This window comes from Hibiscus syriacus, unplaced genomic scaffold (genome assembly GCF_006381635.1).
Source record: "Hibiscus syriacus cultivar Baekdansim isolate YM2019G1 unplaced genomic scaffold, ASM638163v2 tig00111149_pilon, whole genome shotgun sequence".
NCBI lineage: Eukaryota > Viridiplantae > Streptophyta > Magnoliopsida > Malvales > Malvaceae > Hibiscus > Hibiscus syriacus.
The window spans coordinates 314,048-339,444 of NW_024062998.1; the positions used below are offsets into that span (position 1 = coordinate 314,048).

Genomic DNA, 25,397 nt, shown 5'->3' on the forward strand with positions numbered 1-25,397 from the left:
AATCGCAACGAGAGAATCGCAACGCGAAATGAAAATCGCAACGAGAGAATCGCAACGCGAAATGAAAATCGCAATGCGATTTTGGTTTCGCGTTGCGATTCTCTCGTTGCGATTTTCATTTCGCGTTGCGATTCTCTCGTTGCGACAGTCATTCTCTCGTTGCGATTTTCATTTATCTCGTTGCGACTCTTCTGCAAATTGAAACTTGAATGGATTGCATTACTTCAACCAAAAGACAGAACAAAGACAAAGACAAATACTAACTTGAAAATCGCAACGAGAGAATAGCAACGCGAAATGAAAATCGCAACGACAGAATCGTAACGCGAAATGAAATCTAAGTGAAATGGTTAATCTATTATTGAAATGACCAGTAAACTTATCATCAGTTTCAATATGAAAAACCTACAATAATGCAAACATTTCAAAATAAAATAATTAAAAAAACTAACCCTCGGAGGTTGATTTTCCATTTCTGAATATTGTGAGGGATTTCTGACCGTGAATGGTTGTGAGGGATTTCGCCGGAGATGGGGACGGAAATCTTCGGAGATGGGGACGGATTTCTTCGCCGTAGAGAGTGAGAGATGGAGATGGGACTGAGTTGTGATTTTAGGTTTTAGGTTATGAGTTGCGATTACGGGATTTTGTCTTAATATTCTTTTTGTAATTTGAAAATAAAATACGCGTAGCGATTATAATGGCGCTTTAAATATCGCGTTGCGATTTACGGATACGCGTTGCGATTTTATGTATTATCGTTGCGATTTACGGATACGCGTTGCGATATACGGATACGCATTGCGATTTACCCATACGCGTTGCGATTTACGGATACACGTTGCGATTTACGGATACGCGTTGCGATTTATGTGTTCGCGTTGCGATTTTCATATTCGCGTTGCGATTATGGAAAATCGCAATGCGAATTTGTACTATCGCATCGCGATTTTCAAGAATCGCGTTGCGATTTTGGAAACTGATTTGCGATTCTGGAAACTGATTTGCGATTCTGGGGATCGCGTTGCGATTTTTATTTCGCGTTGCGATTTTGTTGGTCATTTTGGCAAATCCAAAAAAAATTGGTTAAAATCGTATATTATAACTTTTTTTTGGTCACTGAGGCGATTTTCTCATATGAGTATCTCTTCAATAAACGGCTTAATAAATATTTGAATAAAATTTAGTTTGAATTTTAATAAATATATATATATTATTTTATTAATATGGAGCGAGTATAAGGTAGCATCTTTATCATGTGATATTGGATATTTGTACACCTCTATATATCTAGTGTTGAAACTCGAGACCTCAATATATCAACAATAACTTTTAAATTACTGGAAACGCTTGATTTATGTTTTATAATAGGGTAAACTATGCATTTAATATATAAACTCTCAATTTTGATCTGTTTGAGTACATAAACTTTTAATTTTTTCAAAATTTTATATAAAGTTTAGTTTTTGTTTCATTTTAGTACCTTCCGTTCAAAACTTAACGCGTTTAGTACCTAAACTATCATTTTTTTTTATCATTTTTAGTACCTAAACTTTCCATTTTTTTAAAACTTAACATTAATTTTGAAAGGGGTATTAAAATGAATCAAAAACTAAACTTTATGTATAGTTTTAAAAAATTGAAAGTTTAAGGACTAAAACAGACTAAAGTTAATAATTTAGGTACAAAACTCGTAATTTACCCTTTATAAATGGGAAAAGGCACAAATTAACTCGTAGGTGGACCCCCTCTAACATAGGCCACTAAACAGTTGCCACGTTTAACACCGTCCAAACAACCGAAACTCCGGAATATAACCCCTAAACTCCCTCGTAGATGTCATGTCAAATTGCTTCCCAATAGTTTCTCGCCACGTCAATAACTAAATGACGCGTCGTTTATCCATTGGCTCAAATAATCTACTTCGATCCACGTCATTTTTTCACCGTGCCGTCCCAAAACCAGTGAGTTCAACGACCGCTATATAAACGGATATTCTCATCACTCTCCCTTCCCACTCTGCACCTTCCCATGACAACTCACAAGAGAAACCCTATTTTGCTCTACGCAGTCTTTGTATCCCTCGCAGCCACTGCATCTGCTAAAGTATTCTTCGAAGAACGCTTTGACGGTAAATCCTTTCTTGACTCATCGTTCCTCCTCTTTCTGTCACTTAATCTGCCCGTTGTATGTGAACCTCTTGATCGGCTTGCTTTCGTCGTTTTAATCTGTTTTATAGAGATTTATGATGTTTCATTTTGGTCTAATTTGAACTAATCAGTGATTTTTATGTGTTCAAGTAGGCGTTCCGGTTGTTTTTAATTTGTTTCTTTACCCAAATGCTTAATTAGGTTCGAAAATTCAATTAATTCGATTAGATCTGCGTATTTGATTCGTAGATGTAGTTAGTATTTTAAACGTGGTTTTATTAGTTCAAGAAATGGCTGTGAATGCTACAGTATCTAGCGTTTCAATTTGTTTTAGCTTTAGAGGAAATCAAAATGGAATAATAATGAATATTATTATTTGGCTTTTATTTTTTATGTATTGTATTTTGATAATCGAGTAAGTGTTTGTGTATTCTTAGACAGAAATAATTTTAAAATCAAAGAGTCAAGCAGAAACAGTACATACTATACTGTACTATGCCTAGTTATATTCCTACGATTCTGTAGCCATTTTTGAAAAATTACAACGAATCATGAAAAGGAAGCTTTTGTTTTAACTGTACCTTCTTTTACGTTTCACTGTTTTCAACTAGTATATTTTCATTTATTTTTAGCTAACTTTGCTCTTTTTTTCCCGGTTTGTGAAACTGAAGAGGGATGGGAAAGACGGTGGGTGATATCTGACTGGAAAAGAGATGATAGCATGGCCGGGGAGTGGAATTACACTTCTGGAAAATGGAACGGAGATCCTAATGACAGAGGTAACCTTCTGGGATTTTTCTCGTAAAGCTACCCTTTTAACACTTTGTTTCTAGTTAGTTACTAATTGCTTTTCATTTTGTACAGGTATTCAAACTAGTGAAGACTACAGGTTCTATGCTATTTCAGCTGAGTTCCCAGAAGTCAACAACAAGGATAAGACTCTAGTGTTCCAATTTTCTGTCAAGCATGAGCAGAAGCTTGATTGTGGTGGCGGCTACATGAAGTTGATCAGCGGTGACATTGACCAGAAGAAATTTGGTGGTGAAACCCCATACAGGTTGTTGCATCCCATGATTCAACCTACTCGTATCTCTAAATGATATTATTTTTTATTGATATACTGATTTTTTGTTATTTTGGTTGGTTGCAGCATCATGTTTGGGCCTGATATCTGCGGCTATAGCACCAAGAAAGTGCATGCTATTCTTACCTACAACGGGACAAACCACTTGATCAAAAAGGAAGTTCCTTGTGAGACTGACCAACTCACTCACGTTTATACGTTCATTCTCCGTCCGGATGCTACCTACAGCATCCTTATTGATAATGTTGAGAAACAAACTGGTAGCTTGTACACCGATTGGGATCTTCTCCCACCAAAGAAAATCAAGGATCCTGAGGCCAAAAAGGTAATTGGCCGAACCTAGTTTCAATCGATGTCGTTTTGGTTTATTTTATTGTCATAGAAATTTTAGTACAACCTAAGTGATTTGCATCATGGGCAGCCTGAAGATTGGGATGACAAGGAATTCATCCCTGATCCCGAGGATAAGAAGCCCGAGGTAATAACCTTCTTTCCCCTTCCTCCATTCTCTTATGATCTTTCTATATACTACCTGAAAATGCATAGGCAAGCTAATCTCTAGTGGATTGATTACTATAGGGATATGATGACATCCCAAAGAGATTCCAGACCCTGATGCTAAGAAGGTAGTCATTTAATTCTTTAGGATGCTTTTGTTATGAAGTTGTATGCCTTCTTTTATAGTAATGATTAATGTTAAAATCATCTGCACCAGCCTGAAGACTGGGATGAAGAAGAAGATGGTGAATGGACAGTCCCAACCATTCCCAATCCTGAATACAAGGGCCCGTGGGAGCCCAAGGTTTGTGAAATCCTTATCTGCATGCAGCATGTTAATATTGTTTTTCGAATCAGTATATGTAAACAAAGTTTCCTGTCTGCAGAAAATCAAGAACCCTAACTTCAAGGGAAAGTGGAAGGCACCAATGATTGACAACCCTGGTTATTGCTATTCCTTTCCTCTCAAGCCTTTTTCTTTTTGTTCTTAACAACATTATTTTAGGGTTACTTATTACCATGTTTTCTTACGACCCACAGATTTCAAGGATGATCCCGATCTCTATGTTTTCCCCAACTTGAAGTATGTTGGTATTGAGCTGTGGCAGGTATTCTCTTGCTTCTTTCTTTCTATTCCCCCGGTTTCACTATTCGGTGCTATTTTTCAACTATAACAAGATAAATGTTTGTCGTTTGTCAGGTGAAATCCGGAACACTGTTTGATAACATCTTAGTTGCCGATGATGCGGAGTATGCCAAGAAACTAGCTGAAGAAACATGGGGCAAGCAGAAGGATGTATGTGCATCTCTGTATTTTGAATGAATATATATGTCATAGTTGGCTTTGTCATATGAATGTGGGTTATGTTATTGCCTTTTTGCAGGCCGAGAAGGCAGCATTCGAGGAGGAAGAGAAAAAGAAAAAGAAAGAGGAAGAGGTATTATTTTTAACTAGGAAGTGTCTCATTTGTCGATTATTGAATTTTCTTCCCAACTAATCAAACGTGATGTCCAGGAATCGAAGGATGATCCTATTGATTCCGATGTAAGCATACGAAATGCCCTTCTAAGAACATGATCTCACCGTTTCCTATATTCTTCTTGTTTTCATGGTGTTAACTAACCTCCTTTCAGGCCGAGGACGAGGATGATGATACCGGTGATGCTGAAGGAAGCGAGTCCGATTCTGATACCAAGTCGGACTCGATCAAAGACGGTGCTGAGGAAGATGAAGTACAACATGTAAGTTATATATTCGTCCATCGAAAATTATTAGCCATGTAGTGTACATTATGCATATTGGTCTAATTTTTTGTCCTTTTGGGTGCAGGATGAGCTATAAGGCAAGGGCATTGCAATATTTTGCTGACAATATCAAGAGGTGAAGAAAAAAAGTGCTTAAATTTCCATTATTTCTTTTAGAAAAAGAAATTGTAAGTGTTTTAGTATGATTAACGTGTCATCACATGTTGCTTTCACTTTACTTTTCCAACGGCTTTCCTCCTCCTTTAATTTCTAATATTTTTAAGGGTAAATTACGAATTTAATACATAAACTGTCAGTTTTGATCCGTTTTAATACTTAAACTTTTAATTTTTTCAAAATCATACATAACATTTAGTTTTTATTTCATTTTAGTACATTATCGCTAAAAACTTAATGTGCTTAGTACATAAACTATCATTTTTGGTTTGTTTTAATTCCTGAACTTTTAATATTTCTCAAAGCTTAACGTTAAATTTTGAACGGGATAATAAAATGAAACAAAAATTGAAGTTTTTAACAGTAATGTACTAAAATGATAACATCTTAGTTTAGGTACTAAAATAGACCAAAATTGATAGTTTAAGTACTAAAATAGATCAAAATTGATAGTTTAGGCACTAAATGTATAATTTACTCTATTTTTAATAGTTTAGAGTGATCATAAGGTACTATATGATCAGAATTCTACTAACCTATTGATAAAACATGTATTATAGTCTATAGACAGTTGTTCAAACCTAGGTCTTATAAGGAGAACAATATTTGCTTTTGCCATTGAGACTGCTCAATGAGTTTTTAATATTAAGATAGATAGTTGATTAAAAAAAATTAAGATAGTTATATGTATCCTTTTATTGACAAAAACCTTTCTAAATTCGATTTTTTGGGTAAACTATGCTGATAATCCACCAAGTTTTTGGTCTAATCGACAAAAAAATTAAGAGGAAATGGCCACTAACGTCATCGGTTCGTTCGATTTTAGTCCCTAACGTTATTAGTCCGTTCGATTTTAGTCCTTCAACCATGTTAGTGACTTCAACAAAATTGACTTGAAATAAAAGGGGCTAAACAAAATAAATAGCATAGAGACTTAAACCGGATGACCGATAACGTAAGATATCATTTCCCCTTAATTTCTTTTTTGGTGACCAAAGTCAGTCAGACCGATAACAAAAGGGACGGATGACAACCTCTAAGATTTCAACTTCTAAGATTTCAACCTCGGACCAGCAAGGTAGAAACGTGAGGTGCATAAATGGTACATCAGGGTCTAATAGGACCATAAATTCCAGGAAGACGGTCTCAGTGGTGACCGATACTGCAAAGGAGGTCCCGATGTCTAGAAGAAAGAATTTGCCTAGAAAGAAACACCCCGTAAATGAGGATCTTCCGTCTGGACAAATTGTTCCTGATATTTCATCTAGAAACGGCTGTGAAAGGTCATAAAATGTAATGCTACAACCAATGGACACTTGAATCAGGATGCACATGTAAAGAAAACAAGCACGGATGTTGTTTCGTTTACATTTACATCCCCCATATCAAGATCCATGCCTGACGTATCTTCCACTAGTAAAGTTGATGAAAACATCTGCAGCAGCAGCTTTTATACCGATCCTTCTGGTGACATGCTATTTTCGAAAAGCTCGGCATTATCTTCCTGGATTCAATGTAATTGGCGGAGATGCTCTGAGTGCTATTTTGAAGAAAAAGCTTCAGGAATTGACAAGCAGAATCGAGTCATCCAACTGCAATATCATCATAGAGGGGACTTCTACTAGCCTTACACCCACTTTGAAAAATTCAGTGCCGGCGACCACAACATCGGCAGCACATAACGAAAGGCTTCCGGTGGATCAAGATAATGATATTGCATATAGCTCAGGTGACTTGGACCGATCTTCTGACAACCTGGCGCATGATTGGAGAAGGAAGTGGCAGGTACTCACTCACTGCTACGATTTGCACATAAGAGAAGGTTTCGAAGACATCTAAATTGATTTTCTTTCCAGTTTATTGTCTTTCACATCTCTAGTTTCAAGAGATGAAACTGTATTCTTAGTTTTCAATCTTACATAATGATGACATATTACTTTAAATTTATTTGCACGATGCCAGCAGTCCGAAGAAATCGAAGAGCAAAATGCAGCCTGCAGCAGCAGCGAGACTGGCATAGAAGTCGATAACCGACATCCTGTCCTGCTTTCAGCTCTTGAACCTGCTGTCACTAGCGCTGGCTGCTCGAGTAGCAGAAACTGTAAGCTGCACCCTTCTTATTCTTATTTCCCTCTTTGCAGTTCCACATTTCTGCCACTTGAACCCTTTTTTCGTGCGTATCCTATTTGAGTAGAAAATGCCATGAAGCTATTAGTAATGTTATTGTGATTCAATCGTCGGACGAAGTCCAAGAATCGGTGCAATGCTATTTGTGAAAAGCTCGTAAATTTACAACGATTTGTATTAGTTTATGAATTTCACATGATACTTATATTTGGTTATATCTTCACTGATGCTCTAACCAACACATACACTCTATGCTTGCAGGCACCACAACATCGATGTCGGATCAAGATCAAGAAGTGTTAAATGGGGCCTCCGGAAGCGAGTCTCGGACAGAAATCGGTACGGAGTTAACCGACTCAGCATCTTCCAAACCTGCGGGAGAAACGAACGGAACGCTTTCAACTATGGCATCAAATTCCACGGACTATAAACAGTCAATCAAATGGGAAGCCGATTTTGTGAAAATGGTGCTAAAAGATTCTGAGCTATTGTTCAAAGAATATGCATCGGGTCAGACCGAAAAGGTAATGACCCTGAAGGCCTTCAATCAACTCGAGCATCCGAATGGAACAGAGAGAAACGGAGAAGACTACAAGCTTGCACAAAAGCTTTTGCCCGATTACGTGAGTGAATGCTTGGAGGCGAGGTACCGAAAGGTTCTGGTCGGAAGCTGCAAAGGACGTGTTAACTGGGAAAAAACGATACAGCAACCGGATCGGTTGGACGACAAGTTGAGCAAAGAGATTTCGGGCTGGAAAAGCATGGGGGACACAATGGTGGATGATATTGTAGACATGGACATGAGCACAAAGCATGGGAGATGGCTGGATTTTGACATGGAAGCATTGGAACAGGGTGTGGAGATTCAGAAGAACATACTAACTTCATTAGTTGATGAATTAGTTTCTGATTTATCATTTTAAGGCTGCTTTGAGATTAGGGTAATTCTGCGGGACTACCTAATAATTAAGGCTAAAATGTAATTGTTTAAACTTGTATTATTTAAGGAGAACAACATTCATTTCTACCACTAAGAGTCTAAGACCACTCGATAAATACAAGGTAATATATGTTCGAAAGACTCTCAATCATTTGACAATGAATGTTTATGCACTCCTGTAAATATCATACTCGAACTCGAATCCTCAAAAGATAACAATATTTCTTTAACGACTAAGATAGTTTTCTTTGTGCTAATTCTAAATCTACTAAAAACACTAATCATAATTAATTTAAGCCTTTGATTTTACTTCATCACAAGACGGACATTTCTTAATTAATTTACAATTTCTTATAGGAGGGGTTGGTAATTAGGGTTTAGGTCATTTCAAAATCTACTTACAACCCAAAGTTGAGAAATATTCCTATAATCAACTACCTTTCTTGAATTGCATGGAAATCGGTAAATAAGTGGATTAATTACATCTTAAGTCCTTAAACTATAGTAAAAGTTTTAATTCGATACTAAACTAAAAATATTGTGGTTGGACTCTCAAAGCGTAATTAAGGTTCTTTTGTCAATTTAATCGCAGCACTAAATGTTAGCTGAAATGTGACGTTTATAATATTCAAAACATATTAATCAAACGCTTTAATATAAGTTAACTGTTCAAATATCGTTTTTCACGAATAGGTGTCTAAAATATTTTTTGACTAATTTTAGTGTCAAAAATTACATACGTTATCATTTTATGTACCCGGACAGTCAATATATTAATTTTATTCTTTAAATGAATAGTATCATAATATTTTCTATAAAATATTTTTATAAAATATAATTTAATTTAATTCATTTTTCGATATTTGAAACATACCCGGAATACGCTCAATCACTCAACAACAATTCCAGGTAACTTGGTTTCGAAACAATATATATATATACTCGAATTCGATAGATAAAACTGAAAAACATCAACTTGCATAATGAGCAGAGCATCACTGGCGGTGGAGCGAAGGATCCTCCACCTCCTCCATGGCCGGAAAACTCGAAACAACCTCCGGGAAATCCATGCTCATTTCATTCGTCAATGTCTGCACCAATCCAATCAAATAATTTCCCATTTCGTCTCTGTTTGTGGCCACCTAAACAAAATGGACTACGCGAACCTTGTCTTTTTGCAGACCAAAACCCCCAGCATTTTGCTTTTTAATTCCATGGTTAAAGGCTACTCCCTTAATGGTCCCTTTGAAGAAGCTATTACATTGTTTTCTTTAATGAAAACACACTGGATTTTCCCGGACGAGTACACGTTTTCACCTTTGCTCAAGGCATGTTCGGGTCTTTGTGACGTAAGAATCGGACAATGCATTCATGGGGAAGTTATTAGATCTGGGTTCGAGCGTTTTGGCTCGGTTGAGATTGGGGTTTTGGAGTTGTATTGTACGAGTGGGAGAATGGAAGAAGCAAAGAAGGTGTTTGATGGAATGTCTAAAAGAGATGTCATAATTTGGAATTTGATGATTCGTGGGTTTTGCAAGGGAGGGGACGTTGATTTGGGGTTAACTTTATTTAGGCAGATGAGTGAGAGGAATGTAGTTTCATGGAACTCGATGATTTCGTACTTGGCTCAGAGTGGGAGGCATAGCAAAGCTTTGGCACTTTTTCAGGATATGAAGCTTGAGTTCCAACCTGATGAAGCTACAGTGGTTATTGTTTTGCCTATTTGTGCTCATTTAGGGGCTGTTGATATTGGTCAATGGATTCATTATTATGCAGAGTCGAGTAAGCTTTACCGAAACGTGGTTTCCGTAGGAAATGCATTGGTTGATTTTTATAGTAAATGTGGAAACTTGGAAACTGCCCTTCAGATCTTTAAAGACATGCCTTGCAAAAACGTTGTGTCATGGAACACTATGATCTCCGGTACGGCTTTTAACGGAAGAGAGGAACTTGGGGTGGAGTTGTTCGAGGAGATGATGAACAATGGTACAAGGCCTAATGATGCGACTTTTATAGGGGTGCTAACATGCTGTGTGCATGGAGGGTTGCTTGAAAAGGGCAAGAGTTTTTTGCTTTAATGAGCAAAAAATACGACATTGATCCTAGACTCGAGCATTATGGATGTATGGTTGATCTCCTCTCACGTAGAGGATGCATGAGAATGGCTTATGACTTGATTAGGAGCATGCATATTCTTCCTAATGCTGCTTTATGGGGTTCCTTGCTCAGTGCGTGCCGTACTTATGGTGAACTAGAGCTTGCAGAACTTGCTGTCAAAGAGCTTATCGATCTTGAACCGTGGAATTCAGGTAATTATGTATTGTTGTCGAATATTTATGCGGAAGAAGGGAGATGGGATGAAGTAGAGAAAATAAGAGTATTGATGAAGGAGAAGAGTGTTAAGAAAGTGATGGGACAAAGCATAACAACGTGATTGCTTTCCCATCTTTGTAATATATGATTTTTGTAAGTATAAAATCTGAATCTGCCTTCCTTTCCATCCATTTAATTACTTATAATTTCCCACCAAAAGGCCAATACCAATAGGAGAGAACTTTTAAAAGATAGTGTTACTTGAACGAGAGAGTTTATCATTGTGTATAATTCTAAAAAGATAGTATTAATTCGATGAGAGAATTTAGGTATAATTATAATGCTTTACAAGACCTAAAATTGGATTTTATTTATGTGCGGAAACACAATTAATTTCATAATACCCCTTAACTAATAGATAGTTTATTATGTTTTATGAAGTGCTGGAGGCATCGCATATACAACTGATATTCATAGGTTTGGAATATTATCAATGATTTATTTCTAGGTTTGAGGTTGTTCATCTATTTCAGATATAGCTGGTAGCTCTCAGTTAACCGACTTCCTAGATATGCTGCTTCCCATCTTCATTGGATCTGTTGATGCAAAAGGATCCGGAGGCATTGTAAGAACATCCAAGTCACCTTCTAACATCTGAACCACCTCTTTTATCGAAGGACGATCGACGGGATACCATTGAATGCACCAAAGGCCAACAATGGAGAGCTTCTTTGCGACCCCTGTTTGTTCATCTTCAATTCTGATCCTCAACTCCTCACCTTTATCCAAACACTTATAAGCCTATTCCGGGAAGTACACTTGGCTTGTATTCTCCACCTTAACATCTACGTTCCTTCTCCCTCTGACCATTTCAAGCAATAACATTCCGTAACTATAAACATCAGACTATACAAGACATTGCCGAAGTTACGAGACAGTACCTCAGGTGCAATGTATCCCATGGTTCCTCTTGCAGTTGTCATTGAAATAGCACTTTGTTCCTTGGAGCACAATTTAGCAAGGCCAAAATCAGAGATCTTAGGGTTAAATTTGTGATCCAGCAGAATATTGTGAGGTTTGATGTCGAAATGGAGGATTCGTTGCTCGCAACCTTGATGGAGGTACTCGATACCTTTGGCTACACCGAGAGCAATATCATCAAGCCTCTCCCAACTCAGGGATCGATCCTCGCACTTGGCTGCAAATATGAACTTCTCTAATGACTCGTTGGGTAGGTATTCATAAACCAGAGCTCGATTGTATCCATCGGCACAAAATCCAACCAGGCGAGTCATGTTCACGTGGTGGATTCTGCCCATTGAACTCACTTCATTGATGAATTCTTCACCATTTCCCTTGAAATCATTGAGTACCTTGACAGCAACCAAAATATCAGTGGAAAGTCTGCCTTTGAAGACAGTTCCATAACCTCCTTGTACAAGTTTGTCCTTGAAATGATCAGTTATCCTTTTAATATCAGTATAGGAGTATCTGGAGGGCTTAAACGCTCTGTAATCTTCCAAAAACTTTTCATTCTTGAGTTCACCTTCTTTCTGCAAATTTTCTGTGTAATATCTCCAGCCAACTGCAGTGACAACCATTGCAAGAACCAAAGAACCTAAGACAATACCTGCAAATCATACATCAGTCCCATGTTAGATCATGCTTTATCATCCGTCTTAACAAAATTAAAGTTGAAAATGAAAATTCCATGTACCAGTAATCATCAGCCTTTCTCGTGCACCTGCAGAACATTGAAATTATTCAGCTTGGTACATGGGAGATTAAGCAAAAGGGCTCTTTCGTTCAAGTTAAAGACATACTTATATGGAGCTTTGGGATGTAGAAACACTCGGTTTGATCCTTTGTGCTATAGCTCTTCAGTCTACATCCCTTGCCTTGAGCTTCACAATCACCACAGTCTGGTTCATTCCAGCGTAATTGAAAACGGATAGGATCTGGAGAAATTGGTACCGAGAAGTTGCCGATCATGCTGCAGTTCAACAAGTTATCATATTATGAATAGTCATCAGAAGAAAAAGCTAGGATTTGTGAGTCAGAGGTGCTTAAGCAAGCGACTCTGTTTCTTTCGTACAAAGCCTTGTCTTTGCTTGAACACTCGAACAAGGTATAGGATGATGCTGGTTGGGATTGATAAACTTTTAAGCGGCTGAAACCTAGCTGCTGGTCCAGGTCCAAGAATGGAAAAGTAGATAAATTGAGATCTAAAAGCTGTCGCCAGAGGCAACGATTGGGATCGTACAAGTCGATCTTCTGAGCTTCATAATCTATGTGCTTCACTAACAGCGAACGTGGAAGCTTCAACAGGGTCTGGTTGTTTTCTGAGCACGAAAGTTGAAACCCGGGATGAGGATAGCCACAGTTGGGTGGCTGCTGGTCTTATAATCGGAACGGGAACCGGACGCATGGCTCGTTGTGGTTGCACTGCCGGATGTGGCAGTCGTCTTGGATTGAGACAGCTTCTGCAACATTGACAATCAAAACAAGGCAGAATAATGAGAACATTACCATTATTATTAGAAACCTGTGAGTCCCTGAAGCTAAACGTTCCATTGTTATCTGTATTTCAGCTCTTCAAAATTCAGATTACGCAAGTGCTGCTTTTACCAATAGCAATGCTTTGTCTTGTGTTAAATGGAAATAGCTCAGGTCAGCTTCCCGGAAGTTTCCTTTTCCGATTTCAAACCTGTGACAAGACAGTCAAAAAATATAATGTAGTGGGGGACCGTTAAGGGATCCATCGGCCGTCCAGTCGCAGTCCGATTGTTGATTTACTAGTCAGCTTCCAATGACTGATCTATATTATATTGAACATTTTTTTCCCACGTTTGCTTTATTAGTTGGCTGATTTATATTATATAGAGCTTTTTCCCCACGTTTGCTTTCTTAGTTGGCTGATTTATATTATACTGACCTTTTTTTTCCACGTTTGCTTTATTGGTTGGCTGATTTATATTATATTACTTTATTGGCAGTGAAGATTGAAAAGAACACCCCATTGTTTATTTCCCATCGGAGCTCCACCGGAACTTCATGATGCTAAGCCCCAAACATCTCTTGTTTAGCTTCTTGGGCCTTACTTTATCTCTATCCCCAGATGTTTCCGATGCTAGACCAGGCAGAAGCAACCGATGCGGCCTTTTCTTTGTGAGGAAACTTTGAAATCAGTTAGCCTTTTCGACTGAAAGGTCAGCCTCAAAAGTGCGGTGACAAAAGGTTTGAACTTGAGTGCAAGGGAAACCGCACGGTCAGTTTTCACATGAAATATGGGAACTTTTATGTCCTAGTCATCTCTTACGTTAACCAAAGGCTTCGACTTGTGGATGCGAGTCTGGTCGACGGTAACTGCTCAATTCCTTCCAGTTCCATACCTACGTACAACAACTATGATGAAGATATAATATACCCAGCTTACACCATGTATGTGGTAAATTGCACGACAAATCTGAACTCGTCAGTTTACGTTGATGCTTCTCGTTGCCAAACCACCAGCTCTTCCTCTCCATGGACCTATTTCTATATTCCGGGAGATTATTCAAACATGTCCTATTTCCATCACTTGTGCAGATTTGTAGTGCAGTTCCCATTCATGCTTCCCAATAGTAGTGGCTTGTCCACTTCTGGTATTTACGGAAACCTCTTGAAAGGCGTTGATGTGCGGTGGCATGTACCCGACGGTCTTTGGCCTTCAAACCCGATTCTCAAAGTGTAAGAGTTCTCTTGAATGGTTGCATTCTGGTGCATACAGATGAACACCACTAATCGTCCTATGTATCTGAATTTAAACATAAACATCTATTTGTATCAGTTGGGTGGCTCCAAATTATCCTATAAATACCAGCTTTGGCTAAAGCATTTCTTATAACTCACTTCTATTTTAGTCATTAAAGTTTAAAAATATTCACTTTGCTCCTATTTTGGTCTCTACGCCATTAAATATTTAACAACATTATAACATGATATTTTTGTTTTAAAATTCATGAAATGATCTCAAAACTTTCTTCATTTTTTTGTGAAAAACCACTAACGTTGAATTCCCTTTGATTTCTCGATGATGAACATCTTCGTCCATCCCAGTGGAGAGGTGGAGGAGGAGGAAGTGAGTTATATCTTTATTCCACATCGATCAAATGATGAATATCATATATTAAAGTGATTAGAGTTTCTTGAGTTTTGGTTTAGGTTTAAGTTCCATGAGTTTTAAAGTGATTAGGTAAAATATAAATTTATAGAGTGATAGCAGACAAATAGATGAGTTCGTTGATATTTTGAGTGGTCAAAGAAGACTCAGGAGAATGTTAATTGTGGCACTAATGTGACTAGGGGTGTAAACGAGCCGAGCCGAGTCGAGCTCGAGTATTGTTGAGCTCGACTCGACTCGAAAACTCTGAAATGAAGCTCAACTCGACTCGAAAACTCGTGAGCTTAAAGTTTTCAAGCTCGACTCGAACTCGAAATCCTGAACTGAAGCTCGTGAGCAGCTCGAAAAGGCTCGAAATGAAAAAAAAATTCTTAAACTTAACTCGATTGAAGCCTCAAACTCAAACATGAACCTTAAATACATGAAATCTTACTGTATTTTTTTAAAAAAAAATCAATACATAATATTAATATTATTTTATTTATTTATTTTAAATAAAATCTTAATATATTATATTTTCGAGCTGCTCAAGAGCTTTTCGAGTCGAATATCGAGTAGCTCGTTTCAACTCGTTAAGAACTCGAGAGTCCATTCGATCCGAGTATTTATCGAGCCTTAATCGAGTCGATCTCGAATAGCTCGCGATCTGTCTCGTCTCATTTACAGCCCTAAATGTGACACAAAGATAAGACTATAAAACTTTCATCTTTGAAAGAATAAGATGAAATTGAAAAAAAAACAAAAAAAAAAAAATGATATAGATAACACATGAATATCATGTTAATAAAAAATACCCACATCAACACATGTAGTCGTCATGTCATATTCTCTTTTATGATTTAACACTCGAATGACCAAAATAGGAACAAATCAAAAGTTTAACAAGTAAATTAAAATTTATTGAACTTTAGTGATTAAAATAAAAGTGAAAAATTAGGTGAAGAAATTTATATTTTACTCTTAATTGAACCAGAGAGTTTGTTATTGTGTATAATTCTAAAAAGATAGTTTTAATTCAATAAGAGAAGTTTTAATTCAATGAGAGAGTTTATGTATAATTCTAATACTTCTTTTTGACTAATGAATACTTTATAAAACCTAAAACATATGATTTTATTTTGTGCACATCCTGTTAACCGGAGTAATAATTCGGGACGGAATTCGAAATCTGAGAAAATAAAAAAGAAATTAAAGTTTCTTTAAAAATAAAGAAAAACAATTGGAAGATAAATACTCTTTAATTTTAATCTTCAAATCGAAAACAATTGAGGCTTGTCGCTATACAGTTTCCTTAAGACACATTTTTGGCCACTCCTCGAATTTGTTGGTCATATGTCTTCCAAGATAAAACAACTAGATGATCAAATACAGTAGCAAAACAGTAAAGATCACGAACTATCATTGCATTCGACTATCACCGAAAAACTAAGAAGAAAAAAGAATATTTTCTAAGAAGGAGAAAATATTTTTAAGAGAAGAAAAGTTATTGAATTCTGAGATATGAAAACCTAACATGTTCGGTATTTATAGGGGATTTTCAAGGAGAATTTACTAAAATTAATGTTATTCATTTATATTCAAACTCTAAAAGATAATATATTTTAATTATCTTTTAATTTTAAATATTAAAAAGATAATGATATATTTTTAATATCTTTAATATTTAATTTTAAAAATATAATAAATATCTTTTAATTTAAAATATTCAAAATATATAAACTTCTTTTACTATTCAAACTTAAATAGACATTATGTTAATTTGAAATATTCAAAAGTATATAATTATCTTTTAATATCAAAGTTAAATAGATAATAAATACCTTTAATTTGACATATTCAAAAAATAATTATCCTACTAATATTCAATTTAAGTAATATACTTTAATTTACAATATTTAAAAGGAACATGAATTAATATAAATATTAAATCCATCAATGAAATTCACTCTTTTTTCCAACAATCCCCCACATGAATGAACTTGATAATTTTATCAAAAACATTTTGACTCGGTGTGGTGATAGCCTCTACGATCGATAGTTGAATATGATATGTAGATGTTCTCCTTTGAACCCTCATTTGGGACATTATATTTACTTTATTGGTTAAATAGTAGACGCGATGTTATTGAATTGTTCTTCCATTTGTGTAAACGATAACGTACTTTGCATAACTACCCCTCTGACAAGAATTTAGTTCTCATGAATATGTTTTTAAAGCTATGAACATCGTCTGGTTCTGTAAGAGTTTGAAAGAACTATGCCCAATATTCTTTTTAAAGTGGTCCACTTCACTCTCACATATGTGACTTATGTTTCTCGGCTTATCGCGACACACAATGGTCATTAAAGCTTTGCTCCTATACCATTGTGTTCATTGTTTACATCATAGGAACGAACTTGGGATATAAAACCCCCATAGTGACTTTACACGAGTTATGCAATTAGGTTGTCCCTTTGAACCTAAATATTGGAATCTCCAGTCAACAAGATAAGGTTTTCCTTCACATAACACCTTTAAATTTCATGGGCTTTAGTCTCGTTCCTTTAGATGTTTTCTCAACTTAATTTAAATTTAACCCTTTGGTTAGCCGATCTGCGATGTTATCCTTTAATCTATAAAATCAATAGGGATAACTCCATTTGAGATCAATTGTCTAATGAAATTATGTCGACGATGCATATGTCTCGTTTACCATTATACACATGTTTCAGCCATAATGGAATATCTTCAAGAAAGTTTCGAAGCCATTATGATTCTTCTCCATATTTGTCTAGAGCTACAAACTCATATTCCATTGTGGATCTAGAGGATAAACTAGCTAATGAATGAATTTCAATCATGGCTGTCAGTCCTAGTGCTGACACTAGATGGAAATATTCAAAGGGTGTCCTCAGATACAACAACAGGGTGTATATTGGGACTATTGGAAGTCTTAGACTACAAATCCTTCAAACCCTGCATGATTCCCCACATGGAGGTACTTTGGAGCACATGCTACATATCACAGGAAAAAATCTAATTTTATTGGCCTAGATTTAAGGTTATAGTGGCTACTTATGTGAAGTTGTGCAGTTTATCAACAACTAAGGTGGAACATATAGCAAAGTCTGGCTTGCTACAACCCCTGCCTATTCCTAAGTAAGCCTGAGAAATCATTACAATGGATTTTATAGAAGGCCTGCCTACATCCCTAAGGAAAAATTGCATCCGGGTTGTAGTGGACAAATTCACCAAATACCATTTATTTTGAAGGTAGCTAAATTATACTTAGACAATGTGTATAAACTACATGGTTAGCCCAAAATGGCCGTTTCAGACATGGATAACATTTACTACTGTCTTTTGGAAGGAACTGATGAAACAACTTGGCACTAGAACCCTATTTAGTATTGCTTACCATCTAGAAACAGATGGACAAACAGAGTGGGTCAATCAATGTTTGGAGCAGTATCTCCGAGGACTTTGTTTTTTCCAACCTAAACAATGGGCTAAAGGTTGCCCCATGCCGAGTGGTGGTACAATACCATTTACCACACCGCCTTACGACTCACTCCCTTCCAGGCCCTATATGGCTACAAACCCCCAACTATGATATGTCACACAGACTCTCAAGTACAAACTGTGAGTGAAATAATGAACAACAGAGATGAAATTCTACAATTAGTTAAATAATAGCTGGAACAGGCTAGTAATCGAATGAACCAACATGCAGACAAGAACAGATCAGAGAGAGTATTCAAAATTGAAGACGATGTTTACCTCAATTGCAACCTTACAGACAAACTTCACTCGTCTTGCGCAAGAATCTGAAATTAGCAGCCAAGTATTATGGTCTATACAAGATTGTGGAAATAATCGAAGAAGTTTATATCGTTTAGACTTTCTTGCGACATCACGACTGCACTCCATATTCCATGTTAACCTCCTGAAGAAAAATATTGGGGAATCATCAACATCTGCAACCGATCCTCCTGCAATAGATGAAGACAGTCAGTTCAAAATCCAACCCTTAAAGATACTAGGCAGACGTATTGTTAATCGTAACAACAAACCGGTGACTCAGCTTTTAGTTCGATGGGAGAATCTAAATGAAGCAAATGACACTTGGGAAGATTTTTCGGTTCTCAAAGGCCAATATCCAATATTTGATCCTTGGGGACAAGGATCGTCTCAAGGGGCAGGTATTGTCACAATAAGAGAGAAGATAGGCGAGGAATCAAAGAAGAATTGGGGATTCACAGTCAAGGGTTAGGGATTGAATGAGTTGAATTTAGGAATTAGACCAGTAGAGCACGTGAGAAGCATGAGGATGGATTAAACCTTCATCAGTTGAACCGAATAGCAATGGAGCAGCCCAGTCAAGCAAGCCCAATACACCTGAAGAAAATGATATAGTTAGTTAAGCAAGGATAACCACCTTGCAATTGATAGATTCCCAGTACAATTGTAAACAAATAAATCAAGATTACCTGTAGAAAGACGTTATGCATTTTGTGAATGAAATTTATTTCATCATCTTATTTCTATCTTCTATTCTCGCTTTTACAATTTTACTCTCTATTCTTCTCCCATTTTGTTGAGTTAATCGATTGACGGAATCGGCCAAGAGGGGGGTGAATTGGCAATTAAAAATTTCGTGGAAGCTTTTGCAGAAAAATTGAAAGTAATTGCACAGCGATTTACAGTGGTTCGACTTTCTCAAACAAAGTCTACGTCCACTACCTTAGCTATCCACACTAAGGATTTTCCAATAAATTCACTAATTTGTTCTTTCTTTTGAGGCCAAAGAGACCTTACAAAATCCCTCAAGAGTATACCCCAACTCTTGAGAACACTCTTTTTCCCAAAGAGAATTACAAATTTGCAAACTTACAAGAAAACCTCACAAGGTAAGATGTTTGCATAATTCTAGAACAAGAAAAGAACACTCAAAGATAATTACAAATGAGCACAAATGGTTCTTGAAAGCAAAAGAATATTGAAAGGAAAATTGGCTTGATTTGCACAAACTTGATGTTTGATGCTTTCTCTCTTGTTTCTCTATGATTTTCTGTTGATCAAGGGCTTCAGAACTTGTTTAAATACACCTTGAATCTCTTCTGAACGTTGGGGATGATTAGTGAAGATCATATAGCCGTTTTAGTGTGAAAACAATTAATAAAAAAATTTGGAGCGTGGGGGGAATCGGTACCCCCTATGGGGAATCGTTCCCTAAGTGTAAAATTCAAATATTTCGACGTTGAACAGGGGGGAATCGGTACCCCCTATGGGGGAATCGGTTCCCTCCGAGCATTCTGAAAATCTCGGAGCCAAACCATTCAGGGGGAATCGGTACCCCCTTGGGGGGGAATCGGTTCTCTCTGAGCAATCTGGAATTTTTGGCTTTGAAATGGTTCGAAATACTTTGAAAGATTATTTTGAAATTGTTTTAAGATTAAACTTAATTTTACACTTAAGTAAGGATTAAAAATGATTTTTGAAATATTTTGAGTAATGTTTGATATCGAATAATTATATCGAATATACTTAGAAAATCATTTTGGAAATCTTAAAATTCATTTAACTTAATTTGTTATATCGAAATATCAAATGTTTTCAACAATCTCCCCCTTTTTGATATACAAAACATTTTAGTAATTTTAAGATTTTGAAATCAAGTTTTGAAATTACTCCCCCCTTACTTTAACCTTCTCCCATTATCATTTTTAAAAAACACACTTAAAACACACTTCTCCCCCTTTTTGTTAAATCAAAAGATTCAAATAAACGTGAAAATATTAAGCCAATTGATTAGGTATATGTATGCATAAGCTGCTAAGATCACAATTAAGAGAAACGTTAGCCATTAGTTCCGTAATCAATATTCATAAATAATGTGATATGGCAAAATTGGTCATATTGCTAATAATGATGTAATGATGCAATAAAAATAAATCACACCAAACATATAAGTTCAAACCATCCATAAATCCAAACAAATTCACAATCCTCAAATTCAAACATCCCAAAATATTCAAATGTTAAAACAATAAGTTTGGAAAACAAGTAAAATTTAATCATATATCCGGATCAGGAGGAGGAAACGAGCTCGCATAGCGGCCATTTCGTTAGTGAGGACATTAATACGTGCGTTGGTTGCTTCATTATTGCACGCATTTCCCGAAGAATTTCTAATTGTTGAGCTCCCATTGTGGATAAATGGGACTCTATAGAATTAAAGCGCGAATCCATGGTTGATATCGGTAATCAAATGTCTCCATAAAAGATTGAAAATATGGAGGCATTTGAGTCGATTGTTGTGCTTGCTCTTCGGGTTGCTCCTCGGCCTGCTCAGGTTCATCTTCAGCTTCATCGATGTCTCGCATTAGTTGCTCAAGCTCGAGATCTTCGTCAGCTTCGGGTGGAGCTTGTGAAGAACTAGCTCCCGGAGTAGTTGCAGAAGATCGAACCCATTCCCCGGTTTCCTTATCTTTAATCCATCCGCTCTCGTTAAGGAAACAAGGTTAATTTGTTTCTTAAGAGGAAAAACGGCATCTAGACCGACTCTAAGCCCAGCTTTGGAAAACAGATTACTCAAAATACAACCGTAACAAGAGATGAACAAAGTTTTTTAGGGAACAAGATTTACGGTTTCAACAATTTCAGCAAAAATAATCTGAGGTAGGTTGATTTTAATATTGTTTTCGAAACAATGTAACCACCAAATCTAAGGCTCTAAGAGTAGAATAACGACCTCCAGATGGTCGAAACCACCAAGAAATCATTAGATGAAGAAAACGTTCATGAAGGTCTAGGACACTTGCACTATCCCTTCTTTATAACGAGATCCTAAAACCTGTTTTTCATTTGAAATCCCTTCATTATCTAATCCGAATGTATTGGCTATGTAAACCGAGTCAATATATAAGAATTGTCCTAGAAGGTAGGAACGAATTCCTATGGTTTCGGATTCAGTTTGGTCTTTAACACAAACGGCATTAGAATAGAAAATACGAACAAGTTGATGGTAAACGATGGGTTCAAGGTCAAAGAGTTTATCAAATTTCCACTCTTGTAAAGAGGAGATATTTAAAATTGATAGCTAACATTGACGAGAAGGAATACGTTCTTCCCGGATTTTGTAAGAGTCGAAATATTGATAATACCAAAAACGATGATTTCTAGGACCAGGATGATTGAAACACGAATTTTGGATAGTCAAATTAGGATCAATAGAATTAGGATTAGAAATTGGAATAGGTGGAGGATTTGGAGGTGGATTTGGTTTGTCGGTGTGAACGACTAGATGAAGATCTAGCACGTTTAGGATTAGACATGGTGAAGGAAATCGGAATAGATTGGATAACCTGCAATTTTAAAACAAATGTATGCAATTCAATTAATCCCAAAACTCAATTGAGTCCTCAATATTTCAAGGTTCTCTAAATCAATCATAATGGGCAAAGTTTTTGAAAAACTTTTAAAAAAATATGGTTTTGAGAAACAATATATGTATAGTTTTCATAACAATAACATAATTTAATCAAAACAATGATTTGAAAAACAACAATATATTTTTTTAATTTTGAAAATTTAAAATTTTTGGAAAATTTTTGTGTTTTTGATGAAATTAGTTGTAACATCTAGTTTTCTAATCACTAAACAATCAATGCCCGATCACTATTTCAACCTAGAACTAATTAAACTAATCCTATGTTCAAAATCAATGAAAGAGAGTTTTAGAAAATTTACCTTGAAAGATGAAGATTGAGGGGATTTAGATGTTGTTTGCACGATTTTAATGATGATTGCAAGTTTAGGAGATGATATTTGAAGTGATTCCGATTAAATCAATGATTTGAGGCAAGAATAGAGATTTGAGTGTTTGAGGGAGAGAAACGGCGGAATAGGTTTTGGGATTTTGGGGTTTTGGGTGTTCTTGCCCGATTTTAACAAACCCCAGGGGGGTATCGATTCCCCTGTGGGGGGAATCGGTTCCCCTTCAAAGGGGGAATCGTTCCCTCATGGAGGGATCGATTCCCTCTGCACCAAAATGCTAAAATCCGACTTTTAAGCACATAAAATGCTAAATTAATCTTCTAGTGTACAGGCAACTCATATATTGAAAATATTATGTTCAAACAATTAAATTAATCTTTAAACATTATTTGAACATAAAATTAATTTTCACTAAGAATCATAAACTCCCCCTAACTAATAGCAAGAATGCAATCAAAATTATTATTATAAGCATTTTCAGTATTTATTAAAGTGCTAGATTATTTTAAACACTAAGTGAAGATAGGTTAGTTAAACCTAATTCTCTTCTAAGTGTCCAAAACATTTCCTTGTCTAAGGGTTTTGTAAAGATATCCGCTAATTGATGCAAAGTATCAACATATTCTAGAACTACATCTTCCTTAGTGACATGGTCTCTAATGAAGTGATGTCTTATTTCAATGTGCTTAGTTCTAGAGTGTTGGATGGGATTTTTAGTGAGACAAATACTAGTATTGTCACACTTGATAGGAATGGTACCTACTTCAATTCCATAATCAAAAAGTTGTTGTTTCATCCATAAAACTTGTGCACAACAACTACCGTCTGAAATGTATTCCGCTTCAGTGGTCGATAATGCAACAATTTTGTTTCTTTGAAAACCAAGAAATCAGCATATTTCCAAGGAATTGGCAAGTACCGGAGGTGCTTTTCCTATCTAATTTGCATCCTCCATAATCTGCATCAGAAAAGGCATGCAAGCTAAAGCTAGAGTCTCTAGGATACCAAAGTCCTAAACTAGGAGTGTCCTTAAGGTATCTAAAGATTCTCTTAACAGCTAGTAAATGTGATTCTTTAGGACATGATTGAAACCTAGCACACAAGCAAACACTAAACATAATATCCGTCTACTTGCGGTTAGATAAAGCAAAGAGCCAATCATTGACCTATATAATTTAACATCTACACATTTACCCCTTCATCTAAGTCAAGCTTTGTTGAAGAGCTCATTGGAGTGTTATGAGGTTTCCCATTTTCCAGTCCAAACTTCTGAGCATATCTTTGACGTACTTAGCTTGATTAATGAAGATGTCATCTTTTCTTTGCTTGATTTGGAGTCCCAAGAAAAATGAGAGCTCCCCCATCATGCTCATCTCAAACTCACTTTGCATTAGCTTAGAAAATTCTTGGCAAAGACATCATTAGTAGAACCAAATATATATCATCAACATAAATTTGAATACTAATAATCTTTACCTTTCTCTTTAAAAACAATGTATGTCAACCTTTCCTTTTAAAAAACCTTTTTCAATTAAAAATTTGACAATCTTTCATACCAAGCTCTAGGAGCTTGTTTTAAACCATAAAGAGCTTTTGTCAATTTTAAAACATGATCCGGAAAATTTGAATCTTCAAAACCTGGAGGTTGTTCCACGTACACTTATTCTTTTATAAAACCATTTAAAAATGCACTTTTAACATCCATTTGATATAATTTAAATTCATTGAAACATGCAAATGCTAATAATATTCTAATTGCTTCCATCCTAGCTACGGGAGCGTATGTTTCATCATAGTCTATGCCCTCTTCTTGAGTATAGCCTTGAGCAACAAGTCTAGCATTGTTCCTCACTATATTACCACTTCATCAAGTTTATTTCTAAAAAACCCATCTAGTACCTACAGTATTTATTACTAGGCCTTTCAACTAATGTCCATACTTTACTTCTCTCAAATTGATTTAATTCTTCTTGCATAGCCATAATCCAATGTTCATCTTTTAATGCTTCTTTGATGTTGTTAGGCTCTATGCATGAAATAAATGCAACATAATTACATATATTTCTAAGAGAAGATCGAGTAGTTACCCCTTTTGATGGATCACCTATAATTTCACATCCTTGACATAGTTGTACTCTCTTGGAAAAGATACTTCCCTTTCTTCACTGGTTGGATTCTCGAGGGGATCATGAGTTTCCTCATCTTTTGTTTCTTCCTTTGATGATTTCTCCACGTCATGTCTAACGTCATTTGCTTGTACAATACCTACATCATCATTAACAGAAGAATCCTTCCTCAGAAGGGGATTATCATCGAAAACAACATGTATAGACTCTTCTACAACTAAAGTTCTTTTATTAAATACACGATAAGCTTTAGAATTTAGGAATAACCCAGAAAAATTCCTTCATCACTTTTAGCATCAAATTTGCCAAGGTTTTCTTTACCGTTGTTTAAAACAAAACATTTACATCCAAAGGATGAAATAGCTAATGTTAGGCTTTTTATTTTGAGAATTTCATATGGAGTTTTCTTAAAATTGGCCTAATCATTACTCGATTTATAACATAACAAGCAGTATTTGTGGCTTCGCCCAAAATATTTTGGCAAATATTTTCACAAAGCATGGTTCTAGCCATTTCTTCTAAAGTTCGATTTTTCCTCTCAACAACTCCATTTTGTTGAGGGGTTCTAGGTGCTGAAAAATTATGGTTAATACCATTAGAATACAAAACTCAATAATCCAAGATTTCAAATTCAGTTCCATGATCACTTCTAACACTAGTGATAGAGTAACCTTTTTCATTTGGATTATTTTGAAAATGTGATGAAATTTCTAATGCTTCATCTTTAGCTACGAATAGAACCCAAGTGTATCTAGAATAGTCATCTCCAAACAAATGCATATTGTTTTCCTCCCAAGCTAGTAGTTCTAGTTGGCC

The 25,397-nt window shown here is 36.1% G+C and overlaps 2 protein-coding genes and 2 pseudogenes across 2 annotated transcripts; 3 read left to right on the plus strand and 1 right to left on the minus strand.

The window, feature by feature from the left end:
• Positions 1–2,008: 2,008 nt before the first annotated feature.
• Positions 2,009–5,151, plus strand: LOC120154704 (annotated as a pseudogene).
• A 1,029-nt stretch (positions 5,152–6,180) lies between these two features.
• Positions 6,181–8,227, plus strand: LOC120154724. The gene is made up of 4 exons (XM_039166377.1): positions 6,181–6,430; positions 6,545–6,939; positions 7,117–7,255; positions 7,543–8,227. The coding sequence occupies exons 1-4, from the start codon at positions 6,181–6,183 to the stop codon at positions 8,202–8,204; spliced, it is 1,446 nt and encodes a 481-aa protein (XP_039022308.1). The 3' UTR covers positions 8,205–8,227.
• Positions 8,228–9,202: 975 nt separating this feature from the next.
• LOC120154699 (pentatricopeptide repeat-containing protein At1g09190-like) lies at positions 9,203–11,116 on the plus strand. The gene is given in 3 exon segments (XM_039166360.1): positions 9,203–10,270; positions 10,273–10,651; positions 11,068–11,116. Coding segments are annotated over 3 exon segments (1,458 nt in total). The 5' UTR covers positions 9,203–9,204; the 3' UTR covers positions 11,081–11,116.
• LOC120154700 lies at positions 10,969–13,136 on the minus strand (annotated as a pseudogene).
• Positions 13,137–25,397: the final 12,261 nt, after the last annotated feature.